Raw genomic sequence first — 12,264 nt, forward strand, 5'->3', positions numbered from 1 at the left:
AGGAACACAGACAACAGGTGGGTTTAAATACACACAGGGTAATTAAGGAAACGAGACACACCTGGGGATCAATCAACGGGGAGGACAGGACAGAGACTCACAGGGAAACAGGAAAACATAGAAAAACTCAAAAATAAACACACAATAACACGGATCTTGACAGAAAGAGCCAGTAGATTTATCACTAGTTGTTGAAAGAAGTCACTAAAGGGTAATGAAAAACTGGTGAATATAGTGGGTTAGTTGACAACAGTGGTTCTTTCATCATAACCTCACTTATCCCCTCTGCTTATCCCCACACTAGGCCATGCCTCTTATGTGAGGGTTTATTCTTTCACAGGGTTTGGAGTTCAGTTACATTAAACAATATGATTTATCGACTTTTCAGACCCCTCTAGTGACTTTGACATAACAACTAGTGAAGAATCTATTATTTTTATGTTTTTTTCTGTGTTGTTGGAGACATTGCTCTGCAACTCAGCTGCAAGCAGCCTGTCTGTGAACTGCTTTACTCAGCACTGCTGTCAGTCTGAGATAGTCATTCGTTCAACACCATACCATCATCAGTAGACAGAACAGAAGAGACACATTCCACTTTGTCCACATTGGAAACAAATCACAAATGTCCAAGGCTGAGTAATGCTATCTATCTATGTTCGCTGTGTCATGCTTGGCTCATTATTCCAACTCCTGACTTGCCACCGGCCGGGACTGCTGCATGTCAGAGTGAGATGCTATATCTTAATGCAAGACTGAGTGACGAAGTTGGACCAAGCTGTACCGCTGCAACCAATAGGAAAATTGAACTGCCTGAGACTCGTTCAACCGATGGAGGCCAGACCTGAGACAGACATTGCAGAAATAAATACATTTACACAAAAATGTCAATGTAAATCTAGCAATGTAAATAACCTAAATAATAACCCAAGCAACCTAAATAACCTATTTAGACAGTTTATCAGCAAGATAAGTTCATTTAGTTACATTTTAAAAGCAACAACTCTTCTTAATTGCATTACAGTAATTCATCTATTTATAATTGTTGACTAATTTGTCTGAGACATAAAAGTTAGCAAATTTTGATCATTTAAGTCCTTCAAGTTGAAAGACTTCTAGTCATGACTCTAATTGAGTCACTCCAAACAAATTATATTACTTTCCTTCAGAACAAACATCCTGGTGCAACTATAAGATTACTGGAAATCTAAATATTCCAGCAATACAAATTATTTTGGGCTTAACTGTACCTCAGTATTTCATATTTTGATCCAAATGAAAAGGAACCTCCAAATGATATGTAATTGATTTAGACATCTTAAAACACATTTTCCAATATAACCCTTACAATTTTTTGTCTGTATCAATTTAGAAAGTTGCACAATAAACCTGTTCATTAACCCACTAACTCTGCTTTCAACATTCAGCAGTATATATAAATTATAAAGAGTAAATATGAATATCTTCTACTAAAAGTTGTCTTTGGTTGATTTTTGTTTTGCTTTCCTCCCACAGAGCGAGTCTCTAATGTAAAGGTTACTCAAGACGTTACCCAATTGATTGAGTTCAGCAGGTCTGTCAGCTTCTCCTGCTCCTCCTCTGGATCTTCTCTCTCCTTCCTCTGGATGAACAGCAGCTCTGAGGTCACAGCCAGTGACAGAGTTCAGATCACTGATACTGATGGAGGATCCAATCTGACTGTAATCAATGTGACCAGATATGATGATGGATCATACAGCTGTAATGTGTCCAATCCTGTTAGCAGTGCTAACAGTGATCCTGTAAACGTCTCTGTCAGCTGTGAGTTTTTCCAACACTATGATAACCTTCTTTTGAAATTAATACAACATTTATTGGAGCTTAACAGCTGCTGTTTGTTGCTATTTTGTTAAATGAGAAATTATGAGAAACACATTTTTAAAAAGTACAACACCATCATATTTGCAAAACATCATCAGTTAATCATGTATGTGCTTCTTTTTCAAATATTTGTACTATTTCACTTAACGAAGCAGCTGTTAAACTAACACTACACTGAAAAAGCTGGTTATAAGGTAAATGTGGAGAATTAATTAATATTAATTGTTACAGATGGCCCAGAAAATGTCAACTTAGAATCACCTTCTCAAAATTATCCAGAAGGGTCAGACATCCGTCTGTCTTGTTCAGCTGACTCCAGACCTCCTGCCACCTTTGAGTGGTTCTTTAATGGAAATGTTCTGCCTGGTTCTGGATCTCAGCTTGAACTCCTCAATGTTCAGAAGAATCAGAGTGGAAACTACAGCTGTCAGGCCTTTAACAGCATGACCTCAAGATATCAAACATCTCAAGTTTCAGTTATCTCTATAGAAGATAACACCAAAGCAGGTAAGCTACATCACACTCACAAACTTTTAAAATACTTTATTCTTATTTCATGTGATGGACCAACACATTTTGGTAAAGAAGAGGAGAAACATCTTTCAAAATCTTTTACAGATGAAAATCTCAAAAGTGTATTTGTATTCAGCCCTCCTATGCCCTCTAGGACCACCTTTTACTTAGACTAAATTCAATTTAGTGTCTGGACTTTGACTAGGCCAGCCATACTAATCGGTAAATATGCCATTGTAGCTCTGGCTGTATGTATTGCACTATAAAACATTTGAAGGTGGTTTAACTTGAAAATGAAAGTCCACCTGCTGCCTTGAAAATGCAATTTAAGTCAACATGAAAGTTGTTTTGGTTTTAATTCATAAATTAAAAATCATGAAGTTGATTTAACAACAAGAGACAAGTTGTCTAAACATTGTTTAAAGTTCATTATTCTTTAATTGTAAATTTTAACTTAATGCTGCAATTTAAACCAAATAATTGTTTCACAATATGCAAGAAAAAAACTCCCCTCACCTGGTTAAAGGGCACATATTTCTCTTTCAATTTCATTGACAATATCAAGTTAAAATAACTACTTATTTTACTTTAGAATAATTAAAACTCTTATTTCAAATTGCATGAACAAAGTTTCTGATCTGAAAATGAATTTTTATTTAACATTACAATAAACTCCACTCAACATTATTTAATGCATAAAGGACATTAATCTTAAGCTTTGCTAACACACAAGAGTCACATCAATGTAACACACTTCCATCTCGCTCACGGTGCAACACAGGACACAGAAACATGCTGCTAAGCTCTCTGGGAAATAGTTCCCACTCCTGTCCTTTTTTTAGTTTTTCTGAAGCGCTAATCTGAAAACTCTTGTTTATCTAACTCTTGGAGGTTTGACAACATTAATAAATGTTCATACAACTTACTCTTGTAAGTTTACCTTTCACAGATTGACACATTTAGGTTCAAAATCTAAAACTCAGAAGTTTATTTTTAGAAGATAATAGACAACTGAATGCGGCTCAAATCTTTTAGATTGTGGGTTATTTTCCTGACAGAAGCTGAACCTCCATCCCAATCTCTGGTCTTCTGCTGCCTTTTAATAGTTTTTCCATTATTGTCCTTTATTTAGTTCTTTCCATCATACCATCAACTACAACCAGGTTTCATGTCTAATTAGAAGAAAAGTATCCCAACAGCATAAGTCTGTAACAGGTATTTTTTACTGCTGGAATAGCATTTTTAGGGTAATGTGTAGGGTTAGAAGGGCAGATAATTATGTGAAGGGGCTACTTCATTGGTAAAGGTGTTAGATGATTTCTACGATACAACCATATCACATCTAGCCCTCTCCAGAAAGCATTACAAATACTTCCAAATCATTTCTATATAGAAATGCTTCTATTCTGAAAAAATAGAAGCATTTTTTCAGTGCTTCTATTTCTGGTCTCTAGTTCTTTGATTGCATTATTTCACAGCAGAAAAGAGTCTGAATCATGTTGTAATTGTAAAAAATATTACTTCTGGCACCATTCATATCCATTACTGCTTCTTGTTTTGTGCATAGAGATAATATGCTTTTGACAAGGCATTGTGTAACTTGGCAGTTTTGCAATGTAATCATATTTTTCTTTTTTATTGCTTTTTAGGAAGCAGTGACTCATTATCCTCTGGAGCCATTGCAGGAATTGTTATTGGGTGTTTAGTATGCGTTTCTTTAATTGTTCTTGGAGTTTACTTCATACTTAAAAAAAAGTAAGTGGAAAATAGCCCTGGAAATAAAACATAAGAAACATAAGGAAAATATAAAACCTATTTAATTAATAATAATGTTGAGCGAAAATGTTTTTAGATTATGCCTTAAAAATGTGAACAAAATGACATAGTCTATGTATCTTGACAATGCACTGCTTTTATTTTCTAGCTATAATTATAATTTTGGGTTTGACTGTATGTACTGTCATTTGTATTTTATTAATGCATTAAATATAATTGTAAATGTAAAACAATATCCATGCAGTGATTGTAATTGCATTGTTTTATATATGATTCTAAATAACTATGAAAAACTAGGACAGGAAAATACATTGTGTTGAATATTTGTAAATTTCTAACTTCTATTTTTCATTTTATTTTTTGTCTAAACAGAAAACCTTGGGGGAAAACCTCAAATAGAAATATTTCAGCAGGTAGGTGTGTAGCTACCTGCTGTCTGTTGATTATTCAGTATTTGTTGTTTAATTTTAATTTATCTATGTATTACAGGTGGGAACAAACGGAATAATGGTGTAAACATTGATGAGGTAAAAATCACTAATGCTATAATGTTTCATGTTTCAGTGTTTCATGCAAAACATTGTTTTAAAACATAGTTAAATAGTCACAGTGAAAGTCGGGGTAAATTATTTTGTGTTTCTATGTTTAGAAAGTTCAGAAAATCTGAACTTTTCAATGCAAAGGTGCAGAATTGCTTAATAACTGGAGGCATGACTACCATAGTGTACATTAGTAACTAATGAGGTATTTTCCTAAATTTACTATAAAAGATTTATTGTTATCCACTTGATATTTAATTTGGCACTTTTATCAATGATTTCCAACCTGATGTTGAACGATTAGGGATGATTGAAGAAGAGTGCCAGAGACATGCCCGGCCTGGTCTTGCTTCAAACTAGGCTCTAGTGTTAACACTTCCACCTTCCTCTCTATAACCTTCAGAGCCAGATGGGCTCAAGATGTACACATTTGTGTTCTGATGTACAAATGTCTGGCTCTAACATTTATGCATAATCAAATGCTTCAGGGTTTTGAAGTTGATCTAGAGCAGTGTTTCTCAACCTTTTTTGGGCCAGCGCCCCCTTAGCCCTTATCCAGGTCCCTCACCGCCCCCCACCAAAAAATTTGCAGGCTACTTTGCACTGACCATTATTTTATCATTAATATTACTATCACTATTGTAGATGTTTTGATTTTTATGCTTGTTTCTGTATTTATCATCAAAAATAATTTCCCAGAGAACAAAAAAGCCATGGGAATAGAAATTATTTTCACAGGCGTCTACGAAAAATGCAATGAACATTAAAGTTAAAATTGGTAGGCCTAACAGCAGCCAATCAGAGTGGAAAAAATATTCGTATTTTGTGCCATTTTCTAGTTGTTAAATATTCCACAAAATGATCAGATAAAAGATGTTCAACATGCCAGTTTAAACTTTGAACTATTTGCAAAACGACTGAGCTCTGCAGCATTAAAACATGGATAGAACTGTAACTACATTAATCATAGCTTCTGGTGGTGCAGCTCTGTGCTGCCTTCAGGAGAATGAGACATCAGAGTATCATCCATAAAATTTCACCCACATGGCATTTATTGTGCAAACCAGAGCTTTCAGTGGAAAAACAAAAGTTCCAGGTCCTTCAATGCCATAGAAATATGAGACAGAAACATTGATTATATCTTTATATGGACCTGTCTATTGATTTATAGATTAATAGTTTTACTGGACAGAAATTACAAAGAACAAATCTGGTTCTTCATCAAATCTAATTAAAAACATAAATAAGTGAACAGTTATTTACTGTTATGATCTGTAAGATATATTTATTCTCAGTACTAGATGTGGTCTCAACAAACCCATGACATATCAACAATATTATTTTACTTTTTATCTGGAAATAGTGTGTTTATTCTTGCCATACAATCCTCTGTATTAATTATTGATCGAAAGGTCTTGCCATACCAGTTTATTCCTCTGTATTTACTTTAGTTTCTTAGTTTATTCTTGCATTTTGTTATTCATTCATTCCCATTTAGTTTCCTTTGATTAGTATTATCCTCTCTTGGTTTATTGCTATGTCCACTTTAGTTCTTTCCTGTTGCTAGATTTATTTTATCATGTATTGACGCTCACCATAATTAATCTTCACTCATCACCTGCTGCGCCGCCTAATCGTCATGTTTCACATCATGTGTTGATTTTTTTCACTGTCCAGCGTCGGATTCTCTGTTTTTATGCCATAATTCACATCTAGTTCGTCGCTCCGTTTTATGTCCCGCTTCTCCTGTTTCAGGGTTTTGCGCAATGTGCGCGTTTTTTTTTTTTTTTTTTTTTTTTAAGCCCCTAGGGTGCAGGGCGGTCGGGAAGCGTGTCGATGGGGAAAAGGCAGATTGACATAAACTTTTTAAAACAACGGAAACAATTTCTGCATTCTGATTATTGAAATTTAAAAGTGCTGTGTTGTTCTATCACCCCCGTTTCATACCGGACCACTTACAGCTCCGGTGTTAACGCTATAAAATGAACGCTCTCTATCGAGGTATCACTATGGAGAGATTTCTTTATTTGAATGGGTTCATTTTTCAGAGGGATACACAGTGAGGGTATCGTGATTTTAGCTACCAGTAGCAGGAGAACGGAGTCGCGCCAAGAAGCTAACAGAAGCTAACAAACACTGAATAGAAGAAGATCTGCCATGCATATTGTTGCAGCAGAGCATGGTTTAATGTTACACAATACAGTTTTACCAAGTTGCTCAAAGACTAAACTGGCATTGTTGTGCATTTAAAGTGTAACGTTTACCTTGACCAAACGCCCCCCAAAGGCATCCCAGCGCCCCCCTTTTGTAAAAATGTCCGCCAGCGCCCCTTGCCGTACTCTGAACGCCCCCTGGGGGGCGGTACCGCCCACGTTGAGAACCGCTAATCTAGAGGATGAATCTACATTCTGTGCTACGAACATACAAGTGCCACTTTAGCCAAAGTTCTTTAAATTGTTGAGCGTTTCTCTAATTCAATTGAATGTAATGCAGTTCAGTTTATTTATATTGCACCAGTTCACAGCAAATGTTGTCTCAATGCACTTTACAAAAAAAATCAGTTCAATTCACTGACATATACATTCCAGTTTATCCTGTATCCAACAGTACAGTACGCTCAATTAATTATTCAGTAGATTAAACAGTTTCAATCTAAGGAAACCCACCAGAATGCATGGAGTCATTGACTTGCAGCATTCACTCCTAGACGAGCATGATGAGAATCACTTACGTTGTGTTGTTGACTATAGAACAAATCCTCATACCAAATATGTTTGAAGCAACAGTGGAGAGGAAAACTCCCGTTTTACAGGAAGAAACCTCCAGTACAAGAGCCAGTCTGCCACGACTCATTGAAGCGATCAGAAGTCGGCAAGACAAGATTTTCTGATCTTGCTTCACAGCTAAGAATTTTTTTAATTATTTAATTAAAGGGTAATGTTAAGGTAGTTATTTTCCTCAGCTGCTTCAGTGACAATCGTGTACAGAAGGAGTTGGACTGGACAACGAAGAACGAAAGTGTTCCACAGTTTCTGGGAAAATGTGCTTGGTAGCTTCAATAGGAATTTGATTGACATGTCGGTCCCCACCCAGTTTCAAGGTGAAAGTACAACAGGGCCAGGCGCAAGGGGGCCGGGCCAGACCTGCAGTCCAAAAAGTCACAATGTTGGACTTTACACCAGGAAAACTAAATACAGCTGGATATACCTGTAGTCCATTTCATTCAGTATTCAGTATATTTTATGCATCTATGATAATGCAGACAGTTTGCAAATTCAACAGTTTTGATTTCTAAATAAGATGTTTCTCTCAAATCTTCTTGTTTTTTGTTTTCTTTCTTACCATGCAGGAGCTGAACTATGCAGCTATCAGGTTTGCAAAGAACAAGAAAAATGTGCAACCTCAGTGGGAATCAGACAACCCCTCATCAACCTACGCTGACATCAGGGTCAACAGAAACTAAAGCACTCTTCCCTCTGCCCACATGCAGCTGAAACCAAACAGGCTGGCTGTCTGGCTTTAACTAAATCCTGCTAAGACTTGACATTTCTTTAAGCAAAAGCCAACAATGACAGAGCTGGCTGATGCTTGTTAGAGAGATGAGATTGTTGGTTTGCTGTAGCAAATTTCAGCATAAGTTTACTTCATTCTGGTACCTTAGTATTTAATGATTAACTAACCCCAGCTCTTACTGGCAACAGAAAGCAGAAGGCAGAATATTTCCCTCTTTTCATTTTATGACTTTCATAAATCTAAAGTGAGCAGCAATCTTCTCTTTATAGCTTAATTATTTCCTTTAGTACGAATCTGGTCAATATTATAATGCAAAATGTTATTCCTGAAATGTGTAGCGTGTTCTTTCACAAAACTTACGTTTATACAGATATTATAGATTCGGAGTGGATATAGATATAGTAAAATACTCAATATACAGATTTTCTTGCTTCCAATCTGAAGTTAGCGTATCTTGTTAATTTGCCATGTCAGTTTTGGATAATACTAATCTAGCGATACTGCAAAGATAAAATGTGAAGCTATTATAAAGAAGCTGCAGCCTCATTCAGTTTACAGATGCCAGATTTTGCACTGACTAAAAAGAAATCCTCCAATGTTTAGGGATGCAACGACACACAGTCTGGTTCAGTTTCAGTAGACTTTAATCAATACTTTAAGTATCAATATGTGGACCATTACACCTCTAGTAACAGGAAAGGTCTAGAATGGGGAAGTTAAACATCACTTATCCAGTCAGGTTACTGTAATAATTGACTTTTCTAGAAGCAGAAGTGCAAATTTTATTTTGAGAAGCTCAAGCAAGAAAATATTGTCTAAATATCAGAGCACTGCACTTAAGTTAATTTGATGAATACAGCCAAATGTGTGGTCATTCTATAGCGTGGTGATGTATTCTTTGTTATGTTTTAGTCCAGTTTTTATACTGTACCAACATGAAACCACTGAAGTAACAAAATAATCGTAGAAAAGAAAAAGCTTTAATGGGTTTGTCATTCGAACCAATGCATGCTCAACAAATTGAAGACAGTTTCCAATTATTCAAAATGTAGGACACAAAAATCATGCTTTTGAAATTTTATCTTATTCCTCTAAATATGTTTCATGGTGAATTTGTGTTTACTATTATTTTCTTCTTATGTGAAAAGGGTATTTAAGGAAATTATGAAAATATTTTCTCCTGATTAAACATTCTTAGATGTATTTAAACTTATATAAGCCTTTATTCCTTGTATGGAACATATCTGCTGTAAATAAAATAGGTTGTAGATGATGTCTGGATACCAAGACTGATTGAACTTTTGAAGCCCTTCCAGAAGCTTGCACCTCAACTCTATTTAAAATTCATGGAATATCCATACCAGATGAACTCGAGCAATATAATTAAAATTAAAAGAAGGAAATGTTTGACACAGGAATGTAAAGTTAAATTCCCTATTTTGTAAAAGGAACAATAAAAAAGTGTCATCTTCCGGAATTTGCTGTTGGCTTTTTATTAAACACAGTTAATAAAAACCGTGTTTAATAACACAGTTATTAAACACAGTTTAATAACTGTGTTATTAAACTGTGTGTAAACTGTGTTATTAAACTGTGTTTAATAACACAGTTATTAAAAACACAGTTATTAAAACTGTGTTTTTATTAAAACACAGTTTTAATAAAAACTGTGTTTTTATTAAACACAGTTAATAAAAAGCCAGTGGATCATCTCTAGGTTTTAAGCTGACTCAACAAGCTGCTGAATAAATCATTGTCAGGATTCTGAGATCATTTTCTGAATTTATTAGAAATTGCTTACAATGCAGAGCTTAATAGGAGTTGTTGCCACCTGGAGTGTTACAACCACTGACTGTGTAGGAAGGCAATTATTTTTTCACACAAGACCAAATTGAGTTGCAGCTTTTTCTTCTAAATAAATATAGTGATCATTTGCAAACATGTTTCTGTATTTACTGAAGTTATCTTTGTCTAATAATAATATTTGTTTGATGAGCTTAATCATTTAAGTGTATCAAAAAAAGCAAAAACAAATTAAATATTTTTTCCAAGCAATATATTGTGTTTTTATTTGGGTACATCAAAAACTTCCAGGTTTGAACTCCTGTCATTCTCTGAACAAGATATCTGAAATGCAGAAGCATCCGATTTTCTGGCTCTGACATTTAAGAGTTACAAAGCAGCAGGAAAGGAAGTCTAATGGGGCAAAAAATGTTTTAGTTCAGTGTATGTTTACTCAAATATCTACAAGTCTTTCATATAACTTCTAAAATATTTAATTCATAAACAATTTAACTTATTCTCATGGTCATTACAAACAGTTCTTTATTTTTGAGGTTATGCAACGTCAGTGAAGAATAATTCAACTTGAAGGCATCACTATCCCTTTGATGTGCATGTCTTTTTATTCACTTCCTATAAATGTAATGAATGAAGCAATTAATAAATTTTTGCTTTACTTGTAATATTTTATAGTTATTTTACTTTCTATTTAGTGGTTCTTTCATATCATCAGTGTAAGAGACTCTATAAGTCAATGGGGATAAAACCACTGATGACACAGAAACTGTCCTAAAGCTTTTTGATGTGTCCCTGGTCCAAGTATTCAGTTGAGTTTAACAGTTATTCTAAATATCTAACTATCTTATTCAGATGTGTTAAACTATAGACACAAGTTGGAGGACATCTGCAGATGAGAACCTCAATTTGACATAATTGACATTTGTAGTTAAACCAGGATTAAGATGCATTTTAGTTTCAGGAACTGCCGAAACAATAGCTTGGCTCTGGGTGAAAATTGACAGACACTCTTTTTGACGTAACTACAGTCACATCAGAATGAGCAGCAGTAGACCTTTGCCCTGCTGTACTACCCACCTATAACGTTCACATACTAGTAAGAGAAAAAGCTCCTCAGTCTTAATCGTGATCAAATGTATGTAATGAATGAGAATGAAAGTCAAAGGGACAGAATCTGATGAAAGCATCTCAGGCTGAGGCAGACAAAACTTTATAATTCCCTTGAAGTTTATTTATAGATAATTTAAATTTTAAGTTTACTCAGGTAGACTTAAATTTACACTGGTTTAATGATCAACCAGTTTTAACAGTGGCTGCTATCACTGATGTCAGCAGGCAGAACATTTGCCTGTTTTTTTATGAGCAATAAGCTGCTATTGTCATGATGTGTAAAGTCAGTGGACCCATTTGCAGCAGGTGAGAGACATGAAAGTTATGTTGTATATTTAATGAAAAAAAACAAATAATCAAACTTACTAAAATGAGAAAGTCCTGGGAAACAAAAAAATCTAAACAAACCCAAAGAGGAGACACGTAGAGATCTCTGGGAAACCAGGGAGAAATCACGAGATGAACTGGCAAGTAATGACTGACAATGAAGTGTTAAAATACTGGAAGGTTGAGTGCTGGAACAAAAGATCTGGGCTGATGAGTTAACTGGTTGCAGGTGTGAGTGGAGGAAGCCGGAGGCAGACAGAGAAAACTGGATCGGGGGCAAAGGAGAATACTAGAGGAACAGAAAATAAATCTGACACTAAGAATAACTAAAGAAACCTAATGAAAAGAGTAACCGAAAAGGGCTGAACTAAAGTGAAACAGAATATAACTAATGTAGCCCAATTACACCGTTTTAACATGGGTAAGGGCCCCTGAGTTCATTAAACTCATCAAGTTATAAATAATAATTTTAGTACACTCTCGTGTTTTAAACTTATGTTGAGTTTAGAGTAATAATATACCCGTATTTCTTTCCCTTCTCACCAAATAGTAGACTTAAACAGAAATAACACACTCTAAGTATAGTTCTTAATAAATCAAACATACACCTGTATGAGAATTAAACATGTATTAAACACATTAACAAATGCACAAACTGTGAAATACTTCACTCTTTTAAGTTCACACAATATATTAATTAATGTGGGCCCACAGTTCTAAGTTCACCTAAGCCGGCAATACTTAACTAAAATAGTGTCCCAACAAAACAAAAAGAAACCCCGTTGCAGGCCTGTTGTGAAGCGTGGAACTTGGCGCCCCTCTCCGAGTG

At 35.1% G+C, this 12,264-nt stretch overlaps 1 protein-coding gene across 1 annotated transcript in view; it reads left to right on the forward strand.

Moving 5' to 3' along the window:
- Positions 1–9,705, forward strand: part of LOC103139295 (carcinoembryonic antigen-related cell adhesion molecule 5-like) — a gene marked incomplete at its 5' end in the record, with an annotated part of 25,683 nt that extends 15,978 nt beyond the window's left edge. The window contains 6 exons of the mRNA XM_007553839.2: positions 1,513–1,797; positions 2,089–2,364; positions 4,020–4,125; positions 4,519–4,559; positions 4,636–4,673; positions 8,035–9,705. Of these exons, the coding sequence (XP_007553901.1) occupies positions 1,513–1,797; positions 2,089–2,364; positions 4,020–4,125; positions 4,519–4,559; positions 4,636–4,673; positions 8,035–8,148 (860 nt within the window). The remainder of the gene's footprint in view (positions 1–1,512; positions 1,798–2,088; positions 2,365–4,019; positions 4,126–4,518; positions 4,560–4,635; positions 4,674–8,034) is intronic.
- Between the last annotated feature and the right edge of the window lie 2,559 nt (positions 9,706–12,264).

Source organism: Poecilia formosa, unplaced genomic scaffold (assembly GCF_000485575.1).
Source record: "Poecilia formosa unplaced genomic scaffold, Poecilia_formosa-5.1.2 Scaffold59, whole genome shotgun sequence".
In the NCBI taxonomy this organism is placed as follows: domain Eukaryota; kingdom Metazoa; phylum Chordata; class Actinopteri; order Cyprinodontiformes; family Poeciliidae; genus Poecilia; species Poecilia formosa.